General features: G+C 46.3%; 1 protein-coding gene across 7 annotated transcripts in view; it reads right to left on the bottom strand.

The window, feature by feature from the left end:
• Positions 1 to 24,074, bottom strand: part of CACNB4 (calcium voltage-gated channel auxiliary subunit beta 4) — a 113,242-nt gene extending 89,168 nt beyond the window's left edge. For 6 of the 7 annotated variants that reach the window (XR_006164528.1, XR_006164526.1, XR_006164527.1 and 3 more), the window contains exon 1: positions 23,790 to 23,907. Coding sequence is in view for 4 of the 7 variants with exons in the window: in XM_032987057.2 (XP_032842948.2) it covers positions 23,790 to 23,897 (108 nt within the window). In the remaining 3 variants the exon portion in view is untranslated. Of the gene's footprint in view, positions 1 to 23,789; positions 23,908 to 23,986 lie in introns of those variants that run through there. The other variant, XM_042783921.1, reaches the window with a different exon arrangement.
• Positions 24,075 to 24,671: the final 597 nt, after the last annotated feature.

Below are 24,671 nucleotides of genomic sequence, written 5' to 3'. Positions count from 1 at the left end.
AACGACATCCCCCTTTTGTGGCTTAATGCTACGGGAAACGTTTCATTTAAGAAGTTAATAAATGCTTTCTAATTGTTGAATGTTCGCTTTGTCTCGTGCATCCTGCAAGCTCAACAGCTACAAATGTAAATTCAAAGCAAGAGTGTCTTTCTTACCTGGGCTACAAAACCTCAGAAATTCCTGGAAGCAGCACTCCTTGTAGCTCCAGCTAACTCCTCTCTCCTGAGATAACCTGGGCATTTTACCAGGCATCCAGCACTGCAAATGATTCCTCAAAAATCAGCAGGAGGAACTCGTTGGAAATTAATTACATTGGGCTTGCGATGTCTGTGCCTGGGCCAAGGTCTTTGAGGAAGACTTTGAAAAATATACAGACCACATTTAAATTACTGTAAGGACATAAACTCTTCAGGATTCCGAACTTGGTGCTCGAGGATTCAAGTATTCCAGCAAGCCCTAAAGTAACAACCCCACCCTGTGGCTTTTAGCAGAACTGCGGATTTTTTAGCCCACCTAGAAGCACATTCTATGCTGTCAAATGACTGTGAAGACACAGGGCATATTTTCCTGCATGCAATTCTGTTAGAAAAGTATTTTTATATGACTTTATCTGAGATTATAAAGAAATGGGAATTTTGTGTTTGATAAGCAATGAAATACTTTTTAGTAAATCCAGAGAATGTTTATCTTTGCCTGAAGACTCCCACAAGAATGTAAGAGTGCAGGAAACCCCAGACACCTGTCCTGAACAGTGGTGGCTGGCAAAATTACCCTTAAGTTACTACATTCACATTTACCTGTCAAAAACTGTGCTCACCAGATGAGCCAGGATTTTCCAGCTTAATCTTGTCTGAAATACTAAGGAAGAATTCTGTGAAAAGAAGCTTTTAAAATGCAGTAAGCATAATCCCAGAGTGGTTTGGGTGGGGAGGGAGCTTAAAGCCCCGCCCTGCCCCGGGCAGGGCCCCCTTCCCCCAGCCCCGTCCAACCTGGCCTTGAACCCTTCCAGGGAGGGGGCACCCACAGCTGCTCTGGGCACCCTGGGCCAGCGCCTCCCCCCCGCACAGGGAAGGATTTCTGCCTCAGAGCTCACCTAAATCTGCCCTTTTTCGGTGCAAAACCGTCCCACCTCGTCCCATCCCCACCCCCTGACCCAGAGTCCCCCCCCACCTCTCCTGTCCCCCCTTTAAGCCCTGGGAGGCCGCTCTCAGGGTCCCCCCGGCCCCTTCTCTTCTCCAGGCTGAACCCCCCCAACTCTCTCAGCCCGGCCCCCCAGGGGAGCTGCTCCAGCCCCCCCAGCATCTCCGTGGCCTCCTCTGGCCCCGCTCGAGCAGCTCCGGGTCCTTCTGCTGTTGGGGGCCCCCGAGCTGGCCCCAGCACTGCAGGGGGGTCTCCCCAGAGCGGAGCAGAGGGGGACAATCCCCTCCCTGGCCCTGCTGGGGATCGCCCCGACCCCCGGGCAGGCCCTTGCCCTTGGCCTTGTTGAACCCCAGGAGGTTTGCCCGGGTCCCCTCTCCAGCCTGCCCAGGTCTCTCTGGTCCATCTGTCACATCCGTGTCTCTCCAATTTAGAGATGAGGATGTCATGTGGATCAGTGTCAAATGCTTTGCACATGTCCAGGTAGATGGCATCAGACGCTCTTTCCCTTATCCACCAGCACTGTATCCCCATTGTAGAAAGCCACTAAATTCATCAGGCATGATTTGCCCTTAGTGAAGCCATGTTGGCTGTCACAAATCACCTCATTATCTTCCATGTGCCCCAGCACAGTTTCCAGGAGGATGCACTCCATGATTGTGCCGGGCAGAGAGGTGACACTGACTGGCCTGTAGTTTTCTGGGTCTTCTTTTTTACCCTTTTTAAAAACGGAGGTTATGCTTCCCTTTTTCCAGCCAGCAGGAACTTCACTGGACTGCAGGACTTCTCCAATATGATGGATAGTGGCTGAGCCACTTCATCCCCCAGTTCCTCAGGACCCGTGGATGCAGCTCATCAGGTCCCATGGACCTGTGCACCTTCAGGTTCCTTAGATGGTCTTGAGCCTGATCTTCTCCTAGACTGGGTGGTTCTTCCTTCTCCCACTCCTGACCTTTGCTGTCGGCTAGTGTGGCTGGAGCCCTCACTGGTGAAGACCGAGGCAAAAAAGTCATTGAGCACCTCAGCCTTTTCCATGTCCCAGGTAAACAGGTTTCCTTTTTCCTTCCAGAGAGAGACTGCATTTTCCCTCATCTTCCTTTTATCACCAGTGTACCTGTAAAAGCTTTTTTTGTTGCCCTTCATGTTCCTGGCCAGATTTAATTCTATCAGGACTTTGGCTTTCCTGACCCGATCCCTGCCTACCCAGACAGTTTCTCTGTATTCCTCCCAGGCTCCCTGTCCTTGCTTTCACCCTCTGTAGGCTGCTGCCTTGTGTTTGAGCTTCTCCAGGAGCCCCTTATTCATCCCTGGAGACCTCCTAGCAGTCTTACCTGACTTACCAACTTATCTTTGTCGGGATGCATCGCTCCTGAGCTTGGAGGAGGTGATCCTTGAATATCAACCAGGTTTCTTGGGCCCCTCTTCCCTCCAGGGCTTTATCCCATGGTACTCTACCAAGCAGATCCCTGAAGAGGCCAAAGGCTGCTCTCCTGAAGTCCAGGGTAGCGAGCTTGCTGCACGCCCTCCTCGATGTTTGAAGGATCTTGACTTGTGCCATTTCATGGTCACTGAAGCCAAGGCCGCCCTTGAGCTTCACGCTCCCCCCCAGCCCCTCCTTGTTGGTGAGAACAAGATCCAGCACAGCACCTCTTCTCATTGGCTCCTCTATCACTTGGAGAAAGAATTTCTCATCAGTGCGTTCCAGGAACCTCCTGGATTGCTTATGTGCTGCTGTGTTGTCCCTCCAAGAGATGCTGGGGTGGTTGAAGTCCCCCATGAGGACCAGGGCTTGTGAACACGAGGCTGCTCCTCTCTGTCTATAGAGGGCCTCATCTGCTCGGTCTTCCTGGTCGGGTGGCCTGGAGCAGACTCCAAGTGTAATGTCTCCTGTCCCTGCCCTCCCTTTAATCCTGACCCATAAGATCTTGGTTGGCTCCTCACCCATCCCCAGGCAGAGTTCCAGCTGATCACTGACACAGAGGGCGAGCCCCCTCCTCATCACCCCTGCCTGTCCTTCCCAAGGAGCCCGTACCTTTCCATGTCATAAGAGCCATCCCACCACATCCCCATCTTAATGCTGCCACGAGACTATAAGGGCACAGGAAACTCCGGGCCCCTGTCCTGTACAGTGGCGACTGATAAAATTACCCTTAGGAACTAGATTCACATTTACTTATCAAAACCTGTGCTCACCAGATGAGCCAGGAATTGCCAGGTTAATCTTGCCCAAAATACTGAGGAAGAATTTTGTGAGAAGATGCTTTTTAAATGCAGTAAGCATAATAATTCATGACTTTCTATGTAAGTGACTAGATGGGTCAGAGGTCTAAAACTCTTACCTGAAACACTCTTCCTATTTTTCCTAGGATCTAGGAGATACTTCATTCTGATGAAATTCAGTGTTGTCTATCCTTATGAAATACCTCAACTGACAGCATTAGGGTGGAAGGAGTACCAAAAATACAAGATAGCATCGATACAAACTAACTGGATTTGAGGTCAAATAACAACAATAATTATGCTGCCGCTATAAAGACATGCCAGTGGCAAACCCAGCGCTGAGATGAGCGTGCCAAGGTGAAGCCAGGGATGTTTGGTCCTGGAAAATGCAGAATCAGAGCTGGGTGAAGCAGCCGTTGCCATCAGTGGGTGCACAGCATGGGGCCAGCTCCCCAAAACGTTGGTGGTCTCCAGTGCTACCCATGGCACAGAAGCACCCGGGCAAGATGGGGAGGCAGACCCAGGAGGGAGCGGCCAAATCCCTTGAGAGACGCTTTTTAAGAAGCAGCAGCATCTGTGCCTTGCTCCTGTTGTTGAGTGAAAGCACTGCCATCTCGCTACACGGCTTCTCCCTCCAGATGGTCACAATTTTCCAATAATGTTTTGAATTTTTCTTTTTTTTTCCTTTGCACAGCATTTTGTTTCCATAGGAATAACGCAAGTTCATTCAACCTTAAAAAGTTGCTTTTTAGGTACAAAGCAAAAGTTGCTTTTTAGGTACAAATCAAAAGTTGCTTTTTAGGTACAAATCAAAAGTTACTTTTTAGGTACAAAGGATTTTTCCTCCTACAAAACAGTAACACGCAGGTGAACACAGCAGAACTAATTAATGGGCACGGTCCTGAAAGAGGATACTGGAGAGTCAGTAACCACCTGTACAGTGCATTTTGGTTTCTGATTGTATTAAAATACATTGCAACAAGTAAGTATTCTCATAATAGAACTGAACGAGAAAAAAATATGGCTTGAAACTGCTGCGTACAACGATGTTATCCATCTCTAAAAGCCATATTTAGCTGAACTTCAAAAACCCCACGGAATTAATGCTGTAAATTACCACAGTGCACTCTCACTACTCGTCAGTAGTTAGATTCGCATACTTCCAGGGCCTGAACTGAAGGACTTAAATATTTGACAAAGACTACGCTGGATGTGGAAGTGAAACGGCGATGGCTGGTGTCCCATGAGTGGCCATGCCCTCCTGCTTGCTGCGCAAACCCAGCACGGCCCTGGCCAGGAGCAGATGCTCGCTGCACCCCAGCACCTCCCCTCCAACCCTGGGATCAAGCGAGAGTAAGACATGAACAAAAATACATGAACAGTGAGGAGCGGGGAACGCTTAAGCGTGAAACTGCCTGAACTGCATCTTAGGCTGGAGACCCAGCCCAGCCTGGGGAGGACGGGGAGTGGGAGCAGAAACTGGAAGCAAAGCAGAGGAGAAATCGTGAAGCCAACGGCCAGAAGTGGAGGGAACCTGCACAGAACTGCGGGCTGTAAGGAAAGGCAAAGGTCCTAATTGGCCAACTTAGGTTTAAGAGCAATTTAAGCATATATTGGGAACAGAAATTTGAACACATTGTAAAAACAACTGAATGTGTGGCTTTAATAATAGTAAAAGTGGTAATGGTGACATTGTGGCGCAACGGAGCCCTAAGGCAGAAAAGATATGACTATTTAATAAAAACTGCCTTGTATCTAGTGATAAGTGATACGATGTATTCACATCACATCGTAATAAATCATTTTTTCCAATAATAACTAGGAAAGGAGTGAAACAACACGTTACTTTTTAGGTAGTTGGAAAAGACAATTTTTACCCCAAGATATTAGTAAAATTGGCTAAAGGGCTCTCTAAATTGTTATAGGTTGACTCTTTCTTTATTTTTTCTTTCTTTTATATTTTTTCTTCTCTTTTCATTATCTTTTCTTCCATTTCCTTCCCCTTTCCTTTCCTTCCCCTTTCCTTTCCTTCCCCTTTCCTTCCCTTCCCTTTCCTTCCCTTCCCCCTTTCCTTTCCTTTCCTTTCCTTTCCTTTCCTTTCCTTTCCTTTCCTTTCCTTTCCTTTCCTTTCCTTTCCTTTCCTTTCCTTTCCTTTCCTTTCCTTTCCTTTCCTTTCCTTTCCTTTCCTTTCCTTTCCTTTCCTTTCCTTTCCTTTCCTTTCCTTTCTTTTTCCTCTTTCTTTTCCCTTTCCCTTCCCTTTCCATTCCCTTTCCTTTTTCCTTTCCTTTCCTTTTCCTTTCCTTCTTTCCTTCTTTATGTCTTTTAAAAATAAGTCTTTAAATACTGAGGAACTTTATAAGGACTAGGAGAAAGGTAGCATTGTGCAAATATGTAAACAGGAATAATTTCCAAAACATACTAAGGGAATCCTGAGGTGCAATGCTATCACTGCAGAATTTAAGAGAATTAGCACAGTAACATAAATCATCATAATTTCACTGAAAATAAACCAGACTTTGAGTGGTTGTCATCAAACAACATGTAAAAATAGATTGATAACATTTTCTTTTAGATATACTGATACTTGATTGAGATCTGCCTGACTTTCTGGTAAAAGGGCTGCTCTATCAATGAAGTCTAACATTAAAGAGATGAGGAAGTTGTTAAGTCGATAGATCTCTGTAACATGGCTGTTAAGTTACTGAAATGCTTATAAGGAGAGATGCTGCAGCCGTGGGAGGGTGCAAGTCCCGAGCACACTCACCTTTTCCCATCCCAGGGAGCCCTCTCCGAGCCTTTGCCTTGCCTTCCACCGAGCACACACGCCTCAAGTCAGAACAGACACATAACTCCACTTTTTTAGCACCTTCTTCCTTAATGATGGCCATACATCATCTTTTTGTACTAAAAGCAGGTTGTGACAAAAATATTACAATGTTCTATTACATGTAAACTGCCATAAAATTGCTTAACAGAAGTATCAAGCACAGCAGGATGCAGTTCCCAAGTATGTTTTTGTATGAACAGGCTAAAGGTCTATATGCCTTCAAGAAGTAGTATTTACCTATATAAGACAGAAGACAAACTCTAAAACACAGAAACACTGAGTGGGGGGATTGGGGGAGTAAAAGGCTGAATAAGTACCTGCACAACGCTGGGAAATGCAGCCCTTGGAGGCCTGAACACAACCAAAATAACAAAAACCAACCAACCAAACAAACAAACAAAAAAAAAAAAAAAAAAAAAGGAGCATCAAGTAGCCACAGAGGAGACACAGCATGACCTTGCTTAGGGCATTGCTGAGGTCAGTCCTGGATACGCCATCTTCTGTTATCCTCACTGGGAGAAGGATGTTAAAAATCAGAAGGAATCCAGAAATGAACTACAGAAATAACAAAAGCTCTGAATACATTCCCCAAGAAGAAAGGTATGAAATACAGTTTACTAAGTTCATCAAGAAATGTCTTTCTTACACAGGGAAGAAAACCCACCTGAGGCCAGATCAAAGATCTGCCTGTCCCAGTCCCCTCACCAGTGCCCTTCCAGGGAGAGCGTGGGAAGAGGGCAAGCACACCGCCGAGTGCTCTGAGCACCCGGGATTTGGCTCCATCCCAGAGCCAGGAATTATAGCCAAATACTTGACAGCCTGTGAAAAGAATTCTATCCTGCTGGTTTGTCCACTCCCTTTTTGATTTGATCTATTTGGGTTTTTTTTTTTGATTCCACAGAACCCTGTGGCAAGGAGTTCCTCAACTGAAAGATAGTGCTGAACAACTCCAGAAGATAATTACTCTCGGTACTTAGCAAAATGGTATATTTTCCATCCACATGGAGCCCTTAAAAGTCAAGTTGCAAGACCTAGCACTGTTTTTATCATACAGATCATCAACGGAAGAGTTCATCAGCCTAGTGCTACCTAGAAGACCAGACTATAAGAAAACTACCTTTTCTAACCACATCACTTTTGAAATATGAACGGCCAACTGATGTCATACATCATTCCCCCAGGCTGATCATATTTCATTTTTCTGTTAGGAACTGAATTGGTTTTGGTGCCATTCCCACAAATGGATTGTCTTCATTTATCAAAACATAGACGTGCAGCGGTAGCAAACTTCAATTTACTAACAATAGCAGAGAAGGGAAAAAAATCTGCTTGTGTTATTAGCTCACGCAATCCTGCTTGCTTTGCACATGGAAGACCTTCACTGATTTCAGGAAGAGCAGGACCAAGGCAAGGAAGATTTGGCCCCAAATATGCAATCACTTTTACTTAGACACATCAAAGGAAGATAAATAATTGTGCTTAAAAAGTAACATAAAGCAGTGGGAAAAAAACACTGAAAAATCCTCAAGAAAGCACATTTAAGATCAACTATATATAGCCTAGGCAGGGCACTAACATACGACAATAAAATAAACCGAGTATCTCTCTTTAGCATCTTGAAATTCTCTTTTCCATATCCATGACCAAATCAAAATGGTCTTCCATGACTGCGCCCACCTTCCTCACTGCTAAAGCTTTTGCTCCCTTACATCTCTGCTCCTCCACTCCAGCCAAAGCCTCGTGCCGCCCCCTCTCCCAGGCTTGCCTACGCTGGTCCACCCACACCTTTATTATAATGAAAATCACACTTTTCTTTGACTTGTTCTTTCTATAACATTCTACATCCTTGTAGCAAGCCGCTTTTAGGTCCAAAGCTGTTCCATCTTCTCATGTTCCAAACCATTCTTCACTTTCCAAATCCTCCTCAAAGCACTATTCTTCTCGAAGCCCTTCCAAAATTGCATCTTGCTGGCTGGTGCTCTTACCGCTGCTGTCTCACAGAGGGAACTCTGGCTCTGCAACTGCTCCTGAGATGAAGGAGAAGTTGAGACCACAGTTCTGCTGCTCCCCAGTTATTACTCACGGCTCAGTGGCTAGGGCTACACACAGCCTTCCTCTAACCATCCCCAGGCTTCACTAGCTTGTGGCCAAATAAATATTACATATTACGCCAAGCAAATATTATATAGTGGACAGCATCGTACTTTGCTTTCTTCATGAACTGTTTGCAACTTCTTTATTTCCGCGCTCAGGTTCAATGGTTTTGTGTTGCCCATGACCTCAGCTTGAAGGCTACTGCTCCAGACGTCTACGGCCGCGGTCTGCAGGGAGATGACTGCACACAAGAGCAGGCTGCATCTTCATAAGCATACATTTATTCACATATATCCTTACTACAACAGCCAAGGGATCTCTTCAAAGATCTCCGAAGCATAAGATGTAAACTCTCACGTGGGAGGGCTCTGGGAGAAGTAGTAAATTTAGGAGCCCCTTTTCAAAACAGGGTCTTCAAAAAACAGGTCTGTTGTCAGGAAAATAAAGAAACATCCGGAACTGCACGTTCAGCAAAAGTTTACAGATGATCTAAAAATAAAGGTGGGGCAAAAGGGAGACATTTGAGTCAATGTATGTACTGTAGAAATTTAGGGCATGATTCATTAGCCAAAAAAATCTGAACACCCTCTGCAGCTATTTTCAAGGAGGTACATGCATAATTTATGTGGAACAAGAGTGGGCTGCAATTTCCCCCACACTGCTTCTGCATAAATTACACCGGCTTGTAATTCATCACACTCCTGTTTTTCCTGCATGTAAGTGGTAACCTCTCATTTAACGATCACAGAAAACAGTGTCATCTGCAAAAAGGAAGGTGAAGTATTTACAGGTGAAACCATTGCAAGCTTGACACATACATGTGGTCCAGAAAAGTGGGAAAAGTACTATTTTCTGGTGAGAGGTTGGCTGTGAGATAAATTTTCAGTTATTTCATTTTCAATGACCACAGTTAACAGCAGAATACAGAAGTCCTTCTAAATCACCAGCACCAATCTCAGAGAGGACCCAAAGCACAAGATTATGCAGACGTTTAAAGTATCAGGAAATTTGTCATGGAGGGGTATAAGCTGCTCAATTACTTGATAATGGTCTAAAGCAGAAAAATCCTTAAGTGCATTAAATGAATAAATAAAACACTTTTGCTTCAAACAAGAATAAAACCCACGTGAATCTGAATAAAAGCTCCGTTGTGAGCAATTACGCAGTTGACTGAAGGGACTGCAAAACGCAGAGCCGTTGCCTCGCAGTAAGAGCAGCACGGCCTCTGGCGAGTCCACCCGTCTTTCCCCCAAGCAAAGATGGAGAGAAGAGAAAATGAACCGTGTTGCCGTTCTTCAACAAGAAGCTGGGCAACGGACAGGCGCTAATAAGAAATGCGAAGCTTGCACCGAGCCATATGCTGGGGGACGTCAGTAGAACGTTTGCACCACCACATCCGACAAGGGGACAGTGCGTTAGAAACGAACGGAAGGAGGAACGGATGAGGCTGCAGGAGGAACACTGTGGAGCAGGGACACACCGTGTGCACGCTACTCTTCATACCGTGCTTCGGAAGACAAAATCAGCTTACGTAATAGTTATTTCAGCATTTACCATGGCAAGCAAGTTCATTATAAAAATCATAAGGAGGGCCTGAATATTCAGTCAAACAGATGGGTGTGCTCTGCTCGGCAATGCTTACATCATTTTTTTTTTTTTTTCTTTTTTTCATGTTCTTTTGGGCTCTGAAAATCGTGTTTGACAGCAAATGCTGTCTACCTCCTGACTATGGAATATGACTAAGAATAAAGCAGCCTTTTCTATTCAGTCTCCTCTCTTTGAGATTGGTGGTTGGGGGCTCAACATTAAGATTGGTAATTAATGCTTCTGCTTAACAAAAAACAAAAAAAAAATTAAAAAAGGGTAACACAGAAAGCAACAGTTATCTTTCCGTCTTTCATCTCCTCCTGCATCTTCCCATTCTGCCATTCAGCCTCCTGCAACTCCTTGCAGCCCAGGTTTGGACCCTTCATGCCAGGACTGTGCTAGGGCGATATATGGCTGGAACAGGCCAGGGCTCTAGGATTATTGCAAGAATTTTGTGAGAGTTATTCCATCTTCATTTTGTTTCACAACACCTCTTTCTGTGGTAAATACGGATTTTTACTCTTGGCTGAGTAGTGACCTCCCTTCAAGAGTTGAAGTCCATATGGAATAATTAATGCAAATCCTCAATGCTGGAACAGCAGCACCACCTAATCCTCTGGGGTGTCGCTCCCAGACAAAATTACTTATGTTAATTTTACCTTGAACAAGAGATGCGTGACAAGGCAAAGAGCCTGAAGCAAAACCAAATTACCATCTTCATCTGAGAAGAAAGGAGACTTCTGATCAAACCCACACCTGGCACAGTGAGCCAACATGGAAGCACAGCCAAGAGGGACAGACCCCAAAGGAACGTGAGGCATTTCCGTCACCCCAAGAGAGCCTCACAGGGAATCTGGATGAGCGCCTGGAAAGGCAGGCATGCGATAAAGGCATGTATTGTTTGGAGAGGGTTGGTTTTGGTAAGGCATTTGGACCAAGTAAATTTTGCTTTCTGAAGGTTTGGTCCCTGAGTAAACTTGTCATTACCACTGAGAAAACAGAACCACATGTGCTGAAGTCAAGACTGCCAGGAGAAATCTCAGTGTCTTCCAGAAGTCTTACAAACTACGTTCCAGGCATGGAAAAATACCTTGGAAAACAGAGAGTGGCAGAGGTTTGACACTGAGAGTGCCCTTAAGAAGGCCATGACGTGGCAGAGAGGCAGCAGACAACTCTGGCCTTCCTGCTGTCTCCTCATTGCCAGTATTTCTACCAATCCTCTCCCTAACTCTTCAGGGAGAGAAAAATTTAAAAAAACCAAAACAAAACACCAAAAAAGAAAGAAAAGAAGGGACAAAACCAGAGGAACCTCCTATATTACCAGCTAGTGTGGCTAGGACACATCTAATGGCTTCCCTAAAGGAAAAGAGAACATCTTCCTTCCAGAATACCTAAGTCATAGAAGATGACAGTTACACAAGAGTCACCCATTCTGGCACGCTGCTACTAACATTTTTAGTTCACATACTCTTTGCTCTGCAAACCAGACAGAGACATATTGTGCCTCTTCTTCCTTACTCTCTCCTTTTTTCCCCCTTTTCTACTTCCTCTTGTCTTTTTCTCTGCCCCTGTTCTTTGCTGGGTTTTTTTGGAGGGTCTTTTTTTTTTTTCTTTTTTTAAACTCTTTATCTCTTCACATCACTTGGCTAATTTGATGGCTGCCATCCTGTATACTGGGCAGGTCTCTTTAGCCAGGCAACGAGTGTCACAACATGCTGAAGTCCACCTTCAGTTTTAAGAGAGGAATATAAGATGTGACATACAGAACATGAGGTAAAGATAATAAAAACATTCCCAGGAAAAAGGCAAACAAGAAAATCCCACATACTGTCCTTAGTCAAATTTAAATAGTTACTTAAGTAAAAATTGGTGATTTCCCCTCTTCCTACTCTTTTTGTCTTGGATGAAAGTGGGTAACAAGGCAGCTGCTGAAATTCAGTGCGGAGGAATGAGAGGCACAGGGGTTGAGAAAGGAGACAGACAAACCAAAGCCGGAGGTCAGAGGGAGCTTCTGGAAGAGGATGAGGGTGCCAACAGTGGAGCTGGAAGAGGACAGAGAAGAGAAAGGGGGCCATGAGCTGCAGCAGGCAGCACAGGGGTGCTGCGAGGGAAAGCAGCTCAGCAGTGGGAGGCGAAACAACAGCAGAGGAGGGATGTTGGTTAAAAAAGGGTGAACGTGGCAGGAAGGGAGGCGTCATGCAAAGGTCGGTTCTGGCACACGGCGATGCCCATTTACCTGTACCTCCTGCATCTCACTTCCAAACCTGCTCAATTCTCCCTTCACTTCATAAATATCTTCCCTACCCACCGCTCCACCCATGCTCTAACTGCAGTCATGGTTCCCCCACCTCCTCTTCTTCCACCTTCTCGATGCCTTTTTAACCCCATCTCATTCTTCATTTCTCTCTGTCTCCAACCTGACCCTTTTCTCCAAGGAAGTAGGTTACATTCAGCAGTCCTGGATTCCCTCTCCTCCTATCACAGTCTGCAGAAACGTGAAGATAAGCTTCATTACTGCTGCCACCCTGCACCACCACCACCAGCCCTCCCGTCTAACACCCCGAGGTCACACACCCCGTCTATCCACAGCCAGAGCATGGGAGCAGCTCGTGTTATCACCCCGTGGGATGGAAGCTTTCTCCCCATGATCCCAACATGCGAGGAGCAGGGAGACGGAGGCGAAGATGCTCCTAATGGCCCAGAATAATCAAAGCCAAAGCAGGAGAAGACTATTTAAGCCATAATTGCTACCAGGTACTTTGAAGATTAATGACTGGCTGGATGTTTAATATATCTCGGGACATTAACCACAACTGGTCATAAAGCCCTAAGAAATGCCTAGTGCCAAGGTAATTTTTATCACTCTAAGATGAATAAAAGAGAGGAAAAAAACCCCAAACCACCAGCTTATGAAATATCTCCTAATGGGAAAATCAGTTTCAATTGCTAAGAAGAGATCACCCAAGGAATGAACGCCCCTCCAGGCACAGCAGATCAGGCCAACCAGTTTATAGTAAGAATTGAGTTTGGACTAGGTTTCCTTTCAGTCCTCCACATCTTCTGTATTTAAGAAGAAACCATCCCTTTTGTGTCTCAGTGTCCATGACCACTGCTGTGCTGCTGCTGGCCATGGAGAATCTGCCACCGGAGGGGCTCAGGCGTGTCTGACCTGTCTTATTAACTGGAGGAGGCAGGGGAAAGGGATCTCCATTTCTAAGTGTAACCACTTCGCCTCTCCATTATTTATAGATACGTCCTGCATTTGTAAGCACGATCACAAAAACGGCCATAACACATATAGAAGCTTTAGCAGAACTTGCGGCCCAATTTCAGCAGAATTTTATTTCAACTAATTCCTAATGCAAAACTTCCACTCATGAACTTCAAGGTACACAGTGCTTTTGCCATAAAAGGCTCCAAAAGCACTTCACAAAAATTGGAGTAGAGCTTTTATGTACAATGTGTGTTGTCACCAAGAAGGTCTTGTACAGGACAAGGTACCACTGAACTCATGAGGTAGGATGTGAAGAACATATCTCACTACATGAATTTGGGCAAGCAAAATCCAAACCAAAGATTTAATTTGGTTGGAAAATCATAACCTTTCTCTTTGGAAAGAGACATGTAACCCTGCAGTTACTGAGGTCACAAGTGAGGCGCTTGACTTAGGTTTTCCTCCGTAACATGGTAGATGGGATTCTCCTGCTTCAACTCAGGTGTCTAAGGTTGTTTCAGATCACCCAGCAAATCCTGGAGGGCTGCAGCAGGGTGATGGGTCTTCCACAGGTACCCAGATCCTACCTCCTGCCTGCCACAGCGTGCTGTGCTTGGATGCTCTCAGCTGGGAGAGCCTGGGATGTCCAACACGGGACCAGACACCAGAGCAGAGCCAAGCGACTCCCGCAGAGCGCACCACGAAACAGCTTGGCTCCCCCAAAAAAACACGCCACAAGTGCCAGCATATAGATGAGTGCCCTGACAAAGTCTCTCCTGCCAGGTATAAGCTTGGTTTTAGTTCACAAGACCCGATGTATTCCCACCCAACGAGTGGTATGAGAGCAGCTCTCCACGGAAAGTGCAAGAAACAAAACCGAAGGGCCACACGAAGCACAGGCAGCAATACTGGGAATGTCCCTAAAACACCCGTTAGGACGCAAGCTTAAGGCCACACAGAACACCCCAAAGATGCATTTTCTTCATGAAATACTTATAATAATAAAGAACTAATTTTTGTAAGCATTACACAAAAAAGAATTCACTGTTTTGCCAGAAAACGCAGACCTCTACAACTTCAGCTGAAAGACAATTCCCCCCACAAAATAATCTCCGCAGGAGGAGCGCTTCAGCAGGACACATTTCTTCCAGATCTGACGGGAATTTGGTCACAGAAACTGTCCATGTGCAGCTTGTTGCTTCACCACGCTGCCTCTTCTTCCTCCCAAAGAATAAACCACTGGAAATATTTCTATCGGTGAAACGTGAAAAATTAATGGAATATCACTGGGTAGAAGCTACCGGGTTATGCCAATAAAAGGATTATCTTGATTTTCAAAGAAACGAGTGTTTTCAAAATTCTGACCTGTAGTATTTTGCTACATTATCTTAATCGGGATATCAAACTTTGCAAGGGATATCAAAATGCATTAAGTGTATTAACCTACAGAAATATTGAGACGTGGAGACAGTTCCCGCTGTCTGTCTGTATAAACGGAAAAATGATATATTATATAAGGTAGGAAGAAAAAGTCGCTAGTTTAGCACTGAAACCATCAGCCTGGAGAATGACAGTCATAAAAATACAAACGATAGCAGAAACAGAATACAAGAAAAACCAAATGAAGGTTACAGCTAGAATATTGCTTTTTCTGTGCAAGAAAAGATGTCAGAACCCAGACACAAGCCACACAAAGCCATCAGAATCTAGTATTCAAAAGTGACTCTTACTTAAGGACATTAAGTCTCTTATTTAGAACAAAAAAAGGTTTTCCCCAAAACTGTGATGCTCATCATAAAAAGTGTCAAGGAAACAGAGTGCAGAGAGGGTTTATTATTAAGAGGGAATGTGACTGGAGTGTAACTACTAAGATGTATTTTTACCGTAGTACCTTAAAGCATTTAACGTGCTACGGCCCAGATCTCACAAAAAAAAAAACACGTGCAAGACACTGCAAAAAGCAGAAACCACAGAGATTGGTGTGGGACCACTCACATACAAGAAGCTACCCGTGGGAATGCCGACACCAAAACTGCCTACAGCCATACAGAACAGCCCCCCTTTACAAGCCCTGACTTTTGGGAGAGGTCCCAAAGCCAGTTAGCGGCAAAAATACACTTTATTTGTACATATCACAGATGACTTACTGGGGCAAGAAGAGGTCTGGGCCCTTTCTCCCCATGTTTTAAAAAAGCTTCTATTTTTGACTAGAGGGTAGGGGGAGGCACGCGAGTCCAATTTATTGCCCACCCCACTTTGCCCCAAAGCACCAGGGACAGCTGGAGACCTCATTACAAGCAGCCAATTAATAAATTAATACAGCAGACAAGAGACACGTACTCAGACTCTCCAAACACGTGTTCGACATCTTTTGTCAGCTGTCAAGTTTCCCGACATCGATTATCAAAATCGCCTTCTGATTGTTTTGATTATATTTGACTGTTAGCCAAAAACTGTTATTATTGGGAGATCTTTCTAACATTGCAAGTGGCTGAAGAAGTTTCCATCTAAATTTCATTTTGCTAGAGCTCTGCTTTATTATTTTTTAGAGTGGAATTTTGAAGATTATACACGTCAGGCTTTCCCATATAACCCTGAAACCAACAGAAAGGAGTTAAGAAGCTATTTTTTCCAACCCTGTGGGTCACGCAAGACCTAAGGATTTTCGGAAAAAGCTATTTTTGTCTCTACCATATTCTTTTCAAAGCAACAGAACACATTTTAGCAAATACAGGTTTGGAGTCCCATGTAATCATCTCTGCTTCCTCCATATTCAGCACAGACAATCACACCGAGATTGCATTTGACACAAACCATTGGTGTCCATAGAAACTGCATGACAGCAAACGCAGGCAGAGCCTGTGCGTGGCTCGGGCTCCCAAAACCTGCTAAAATGGCTCTAGCGTGTGGCGTTACACTATAATCACACAACTGGAGTTTTGCACATTCTGTTCAGTAGAAAAATAGCGGTGAGACTGTCAGAAGGTGGAGGGCGAGGGGAGGTGGGAATGGAGCTGCCCAGGGCGCCGAGCCCCGGCTTTAACACCGGGTTTATCAAGTCACGTAGCACTTCTGCCTCCTGTCCCCCCATTCCAGAGAGGGGGACAGTAGGAGCACCTTGTGCTTACGCCCCTGCATGCCCTGCACATTTGCAAAGATGATTGGTTTTAATGGTTACCTATTAAATATTATGCATTTGGTATTACGCCAGTATTCTAAGTGTTACTGTAATCATGTAAATATTTCATTCTAATAACATTGCATGAATAAAGAGAATTCATTTTATAGGTCACACCAGAAAAATACATTTAAGCAAACACCCACAGTATGCACAAAGAGACAGACAACTTCCAAATACAAGAAATTTTGGATGAGGAATAGCCAAATCCTATTTTTTATTCATACCTACGCTGCTTATGCTATTAATATCTGACTCCTCTTTTGCGACTTTAGGCTATTTTAAAAACGAAACCTTGTTACCATGGAGACAATAAGCCGGTCAGCACATCTGCTGAAGAACAGGACATAAAATTTTTAAAGTGAGAATTTCAAAGGCACAGACTTTTATGAATCTGCACCAATGACTCCATCAAATACACATAAGGGATCCTGTTAATTTAGTTAGCTGTGACCTTCCAGGTTTCTGACAAGCTTTTTAGCTGTTCTTATGCACCAATACCCACTAGCAGCACTACGAGCACTGGCATGCTAAGGACACGAATCCTGTTCCACTTTCACGTGCTGCACTGGCCACGTTCACCAAGCTGGGACGACAACAGCTTATTAGGAATAAATCCAGTGAACCTACCTAAAAGGCTCCAAACAAAAATAAATTAAAAAAAAAACCAACAAACAACTAGGGGATTTTTTTTTAGAAAAAAAATGCAATCATGATCATTATTTGCTTGCAAACAGACATACAAAAAAAGATCTTTTTCCTTTCCTAACGGAACGCTAAGTGGGAACCTAATTTGAGATTCAATTAGTACATTAAGAAACATTCAATTAAGCTTCCTGGTGACACAGAGATACACAGCTACACTCGCTTTCCAGATGAAGAAATAAAAGTTGCAGAAGTCTGCTGGCTTCTTCATGGTCAGATTAAGTGATGGCAGAATTCAGAAAAGAAGTCAACTTTCCTAGTCTTTGTTTTATAATAAAAAAATCCATTTAAGTTTCCTTCTACTGTTGTTTCAACCTTCTGAAGCTTGTCCCCCACCCGCCTCCTCCTCCCAACCGTGCAAGGAGAAACCCAAGCAAGGCAGGATTTTGGGGTGCCTAGGATCAAAGCAACACCGTTGGATGGGCCAAGGCAGCTTTCAGGAAGGCAGATGTGCACATGTACGTGTGACAGCCACACGCCACCAGCTGTCACCAACGGGGAAACCAAGAACGGGGGACACACTCCAAGTCCATCAGCCTCTCAAGCCTTATCAGAAGACAACTCTGGTAGAGCCAACAGCGGCGTATCCCGTGACTCTGACGTAATCCGCAGAGGCAGCATCCCATGGGAAGTGACGGAGAGATGCCACCTAAGCATGGGGCTCACCAGTGCTGAAGCTGCTCAGGTATCACACCCTCCATCACTGAACCACGCGCAGCAGCAGCAAAGCGTGGTTCTCCTTGACAGCCTTCATCGTTTCCGTAGCTCTCCTACTCGCCGTCGTCATTAGGAGCCTCACCAAGGGTCACAACAGACCTTCTCTTCCAAACCTAGTTGGGCCCATTGGTCGGATGGTCTCTCTCCAGCTGGCAGGAGACAACTCCATGAAAGCTCTCCAGCCCATGGCAGGCAAATCCTGCCGCGGTGGCCGAGGTCGACGGAGTGCCAGGCTGCACTGCTCAGGACTGTCCTTGGGCTCCTCCTGGCACAGCCCCTACCCAGCACTGCCCGCGCGGACACAAAGCACGGCCTCCTCTCCGCCCTCCAGAAGCAGGCCATCTTCAGAAATCACCTCTGTCATTTGGAGAGGAACTTCAGGCCACGATGACATCGGTGGAAAACACCCATTTCTCCCGAAGCTCGTAAGACCTTTGGAAGCTTACTGCATGGTGCTGTACACAAGAGAAAACTGCAAACCAGCCTGAAAGTCAAATGGCTGTTGGGGTACTACAGCAAGATGCTCCGGGAGCATTCATTTCAGTTCAAGCGTGCCTTACTTTACCTTACTGATTTAATTGAAACATGCAGATTTATAAAGTGTACTGGTCTTAAGCGTCGTTTAACTTGAGAGATGCAACTGTGGCATGAGCTAACTACATTGATTTAAAAAGAAAGGTGAGTTAAAACAATGTCACTCTGCCACGCAGACAAGGCTTATGTTCTTTGGAGAAAGGGCTGAATCTTTTATTCACCTGTCAAATCCTTTAACAGTTTCTAAACGCTGTATAGAGAAAAACAACGATCCAGTCCTCTGCCTAAGGAATAATCATATTCTATGACAGTAAGTTATATTTTAGAAATTAATGACTCATCGTAGAATTGAGATCATCCTGGTAAATTACTGAAATTCTGATCTGCTCCTTTGCAGCTATGTATTTTATCAATCTAATCAGCATCAGATTTTGAGAAATGCCTGGTTCATCACATACCCACATTGGAATGGACTATGCTACTCAGCATCATCCAGCTCCCGCATACCAGAAAACCTATATTACAAAGACCAAAGTCTCAAGGCCATCAACTGAGGTCTCATTTCATTCTGAGGAAGATTATTTTAAAACAAAAGAAATGCAGAATTGAAGGAAGAAATCAAATGCACGTTAAAAAGTTTGTTAAGAAATGGTCACTGCAGCTGCTGACATACATCACTGACAGGCAAAGACCAAATGTTGATTCCCCCTAATTCTGATCACTGCTTTACAGGATAGTCAGCAAAAAACATCAGCTACAAAACTCAAACCTGTACTTCAGGCCAACATCTGTCAGAGCCAATGAGCAGCCTCGTGTGCTTTGCATCTGCGAAGGGACACCTGAGGTGGGAACGGGGCAGCTCCACGTCCCGCGTGCCAAGGGAAAGGTTTTCAGAATTTATAAATGACAAACAAAACTCAGACACCCTTAAAGCTTCCCAAATCTGATCTACAACTATTTCTGCTTGACTGAACAAGAAGATAGCTGAATGCAGATGCCAACGTCCAGCTGGAGCCCACCTCTTGGTCCTGCAGGAAGGACACCACAATCCCATCTCCACAGACAGAAAAAAAAAAATCATTTGAAAACAAGGCAACAAAGCTCTTTTGAAAGATTGTAACTTTTTTTTTTTTTTTTTTGATCAGAATGTCACTAACTTTTAAAAATGTTGTTCCAGCTTGAGAACGGGTCTAAGAACAGAAAGTGCTTTTTTTCTTTTCCTCTCAATATTACATAGGAAAAAAGATACTTAACAGGGGGAAGCACAAGCGTTGCCAGAGATGAAACAATAGGTGTAACTATGTCTTAAAAGAAAATTGACTTTAACTTCAACTATCTCTAAATGTAAACAGCAAAAAATCTTCCAGAAATAAACTGCGTGTCTGAACATAATTTTATATAAATGTGCTTGGACTGAACAGGTACACTCGGTGGCTTTCCTTGAAGCCTCTGGCATGAGCTGGAAAGGATTTCCACTGATTACCATGAGTGTTTCAAGATTTTATGTGATATCTGGAGATATCAAAAAGCAGATAACTCTGTATTTCACCTCAAGCATGTAAGCTGTGGTAACGTGACGCAGCCAGGCAATCGGGCGCACGAGCCAACAAGTACCAGCCCCGTTAGGGACCCAACCATCAGCCCACCACCCGACTGCAATTCTGGTTACAGCTTCACAAGTGGAGCCAACTGACACCTCTTCAACCCAGACCACCTCCTGAAAGTTAATTGCACAAAGTCTTCTTTACGTGAGGAAGGGCGTGCTGAAGGGACACCTAGAATAAGGAGATGTTCAATCGTACCTGCACTAAGGGCTGCGGTTTGCTCAAGAAAAAAAAGAAATTGTATAGACACTTCATGCACCCCCAGTCAGAACAGACAGATGGGCACCGCTGCGAGGATGCACCCGCCCGAGCTGAGGAGCGAGGAGGAGGAGGAAGGGAGGCTGAACTTCACCTCCAGCACCACAGGACCCCTGCTCAGACCTTCATCAACCCCCCTCCACGCGTAAAAGTCCCTCTCTGCGACGCTGACCTTCCCCTGAGGATCCCCAGTCCTGTTACGCAGACGGAACCGTTCACTGTGTGGTGTTTTCCCTCCCCAAATTGTATTAGCATATGCATAAAAGGTTTTAATGACTGCTGGCACACATACCTAGAGCTGCAGTCCTGGCCCTGCTAACTCACCTGGGACCACCTGCAGCAACGAGCAGCCACCACGGCACTTACTTTTGACAAGAAGTAATGCTCTAACAGAACCTTTGGGTGACTCTTGCTGTTCTTCACAGGTCACTTAACTTTTCTCAGTGAAATAAATTCCGTTAAAAATCACAGGCAATAAAACTGATGCTACCAGAAGTCAACGGAAAAAAATAAATTGCATATACTCGCAGGTCACACCATCTGAAACTAAGTGGTGGAAACACAAAATCCTCCAGAAAAAAAAAAAAAAAAAAACAACAATGAATTATTATGACGGCATTTTGCAAAATTATAAGCATATGTTTTCAGCTGACCTACTTATTGTCTTATAATTGACTTCTGTCCCTTAAGGGGGTTCTTAAATATAATTGAGCAGCACCTGCCACGTAAGAGGAACAATTTTGTACACCCATTCCTTGCTCAAACACCACACTTAACAGCTCCAGCGCCAGGTTTACTCGCAGCCTTGGCCATGCCACTGGAGACAGTGCCCATCCAACAACCTGGGAACCTCCTGTACCCCAGGTCAGTCTGGGACATGAGTGAGCTCACTGGGTAGGAGTTAGTTTGTTTTTTTTTTTTTTTATACCAGCCCATTGATTTTCAGCACATACCTACCTGTTCCCATTTGTACATCGTGCCATTCGTGTCTTCCAGCACAGCATTTCCCACAGCAAGAGGCAATTTTGGGCGGCACCAGTTTCCCACGCTGGCCGTGCTGGGACTGGGGGCTCTGCCCTTGCCGACACACGCACGGGACTCAGTGCGATGGACCGTCTTTGCTTATCGCCACGTGGTGTTGACAAAAACACAAATCCAAAAGCTCGTCCAAACATTATTCCCTTACTAAATTAGATCGACCAATGGATTGAAATTAAAAATGAAATGCAACGTAATGAAAAGCCAAGTAAAGAGTTCAAATCCGGGGGACCTGCGCCTCTCCCGACACAAAAGGAAACCAATGACAAAGTTTCCATCTGTATTTTGGACTTGGACAGGAAGCTGGTGCATAAATCTTAACGCATATGAGATCTACGAAAGATTTAAACTCTTTTGGGACATTTATTGCAAATCTTACTGGCAGAATTTCTATGTTTTTTTAAATTATACCTACAATCTTCACAATGTTACTTGAAGTTAATCCCTGTTTTTTCCACTCATGCTTCTAAAGCCTGATTGCTATGAGGGAGAACTTCACAGCAGGAGAGGACAGCAACAGTGGGCAGCTGGGACTGCTCTGTCTGTGGAGCTGAAATCCCCCATTCTCAAAGAAAAACAGCAAGCGTTGAGAAAACTGTCTCCTTCTAGTACTAAAGGAGCAGCAGAAACACTGTTGTGCAAAGGAAATGTTGTCCTGAGGAGCTGAATTGCCCCACAGTGAGGATCATCCCGTGAAGTCCAGGGGAAGGAGCAGCGAGACCCTCACCCGGCACGTCTCCAGCTCAGCCCCACCGTGCTGCCCCCGGATTCAAATCACGCGATTCAAATGAAATCTTCTCGCTGATCTTGTGACGAGAGCTACCACGCTTGCCTGTTTAAAGAGTCTCGAGGCAGTCACCTCAGAAAGCGACAGCAGGTTGCCTGCTGCCTTCTCGTTTTGGGATAAGCAAGTTCTGATATGCAACAATTCGTTTTGCTCTACGTTAGATGGAGCTGAAATTGTCTTAGCTTCAGCCGACACGGCACTGTCCCTGCCAGGGCAGCACAGGCAGATGCTGGTGCACAAAGAGCCCCGGTGCTGGTGTGGGGACTCGCAGGTCTGCAACCACAATGGAAGGAAAAACATCCCGCCACCCGACTTTCCTATTATGAATTGGCAGCACCCCTCAAATGTGTCACCGACCGTAAGGCAATGCCCTGGGAGGTTGGGGGGGGGGGGGGGTGTCAGAAGTAAAAGCAAGTCTCCCCGCTTTCCCCCAAGCCACCGGACAAACAGACACGGAAGCACGCAACTTCCACGTGCAAGGTTTCCAACACCCCGCGCCGCAGCCTCGCTCCCTCAGGCATCGAGTGCTCCGGTCCCCTCCCTTTGCTTAATTCACAAGCCCTCAGTTTCCCTGTGAGAACAGCACGAAATCCACCTCTTGAAACAACACTTCTGACAAGCTGAAAGATTCTCCAGGACATCTCCAGGAAGGGCCCACAGCCGCCTGCAACGTCTCCTCAACCACCACGACAAACACAGGCTAATTATATTTCTTTATCCTTGTTTCAACTCTAATTTACATGGCTGAGATCACATTAAACATCAGATTCTTACTGTGACTCTCACATCTCATTCTGCTGGTGCTGGAAACGGGGACTGCCAACCTGACACCACTGTGGTTCTGCTCCAGGCTGGAGCAGCGACGAGGAGACACCGCGAAGCAAAATAAAACTTCCCCGGATTATTTAAACCTCTTTCTCTGACAGACCGACCTTACAACTTCCACGTCCTGAGCAAAATACGGTTCCACGCATGACAAGTGTCCCTAAATTTGTCAAGGGCCCAGTTCCACTTTCCTTCCACTTCCTTAAATTTCTACTAAAGTCACCGAGGAATCTGGGGGTGTGGGGGATACAGGTTTGTGCCCCAAGAAATATTCTACCTGCTTTACTTTTAAAGCAAATTAAGAATATTTACTCTAAGAAGCATCTTTTAGGAGAGAAAGTGATGTTCCAGTGAGACTCGGGATGTTAGTCTTTATTTTACCAAGAGACAGCTGACAGGCAAGAGTGTAACACTGGAAACAGAAAAGGAAAGGGTAACTATTAGCAGGAGGTTTCATCTAGAGCGCTAACGCTACTCCCGCAGTGCCAGAGGAAAGCAGGGCTGCTGTATAATTAGCACCGACGAGCCCCAAGCCCCAAACTGACATGCCAATGCTCTTGACACCTTCACAAGCATTTTTCCCGCTCCCCCCGAAATCCTTAAATCAGAAAACCACTAAAATCCCAGCTCCTGTTCTTTAAGAAAAAGTGTATTTCTTGCCCTCAGTGTTACAGGGAATAACTAGAATATCAGCCCAACGCCTGAGTCGCAGCTGAGGGGGAGAAGGCAAACACAATACTTGAGTTTATCCAAATAAATCATTACTTTGGTCGGAATTTTTAGGCCCCTCTCCTAATTCTGGAGCTCTCCGGGTTTATAGTTTTAAGCCCAGCTCTGAGCTGTGCCCAAACTCTCCCCGGGTTTGGGCGCAGAGGGGCCGGGCAGCACCCACAACTTGTGCGGTCCCCGGAGCGGGAGCCCGGCAGCAGCCCCGAAACACGGTGGTTTCTTCATCAAAATAAATAAAAAAAAAAATAGATTCAAAAAGGTAAACCTAACCCAACCCTTCCCCTGCGATCAGCGGAGAGGGCCCCCCCCCACCCCCCAGCCCCGCCGCCCCTCACCTGCCGCAGGATGAAGCTGGTGGAGGTGGTGCTGCCATCGGAGCGCTTCAACCGGCTGCGCCGCGTCGCCGTGCCCCTCGTCACCTGCCCCGGGGGAGGCCAAGACATCAAGGTCGTGTCGCCGGTACCGGTACCGCCACGGCCACGGCCACGGGAGCCGAGCCCGCCCGCCCCGCCCGCCCCCCCGCTGCACCCACCGCGGCCATGGCGGCGCGGAGCGGCCCTTCCCCTCAGCCCCGGGGCGCTGGGCTCAGCCCGCTTTACCCGCCGCCCGGCCCCGGCGCGGTGGGAAGGGCGAGGGCGGGCGGGGGGGAGGGAGCTGTGGGGAGGTACCGGGCGGCCCCCGGGGCGGGGCCGGGACACGCGTGGGGGACCCGGGGGCGGCGGGAAAGCGGCCTGAGGGGCAGCGAGGGGAACCCGGGGGCGGCGGGAAAGCGGCCTGAGGGGCAGCGAGGGGAACCCGGGGGCGGCGGGAAAGCGGCCTGAGGGCAGCGGCGGCCGCGGGGCGAAGCCCCCCTCAGGAAAGGTGAGTTTCGGTGGGCGCGCCCGGTATTTCCACCCCCGTGAAGGGAGGAACTCCCCGTCACGGGAGGAACTTGAGGGGATGTTGTCCGTGCGGGTGTCTTTCATTGTCAGAAACAACCCCAAAGTACCGGGGACCGCCGCCGCCCTCACGGCGTTCGTTCGGGCAGTTTTGCACAGCCAGCCCGGCTCTCCGCATCCCACTCGGGACCGTGGGGGACCGGAGGCGTGAGGAGGATGGTACCGGCCTCCGAGCTGGGGTTAACCCCCTCAGGCTGAAGCCGAGCCCCAACGGCCACGACCGCCTCAACCGCAGCGTCGCCCAACGCTGCCGGGTACAGATCGGTGCTCGTTTGCAGC

Source organism: Tyto alba, unplaced genomic scaffold (assembly GCF_018691265.1).
Source record: "Tyto alba isolate M040663 unplaced genomic scaffold, T.alba_DEE_v4.0 Super-Scaffold_7, whole genome shotgun sequence".
NCBI classification, from domain to species: Eukaryota; Metazoa; Chordata; class Aves; order Strigiformes; family Tytonidae; genus Tyto; species Tyto alba.
Note: the sequence above shows the minus strand (reverse complement) of the source record. Positions and strands in the feature narration are given on the sequence as shown.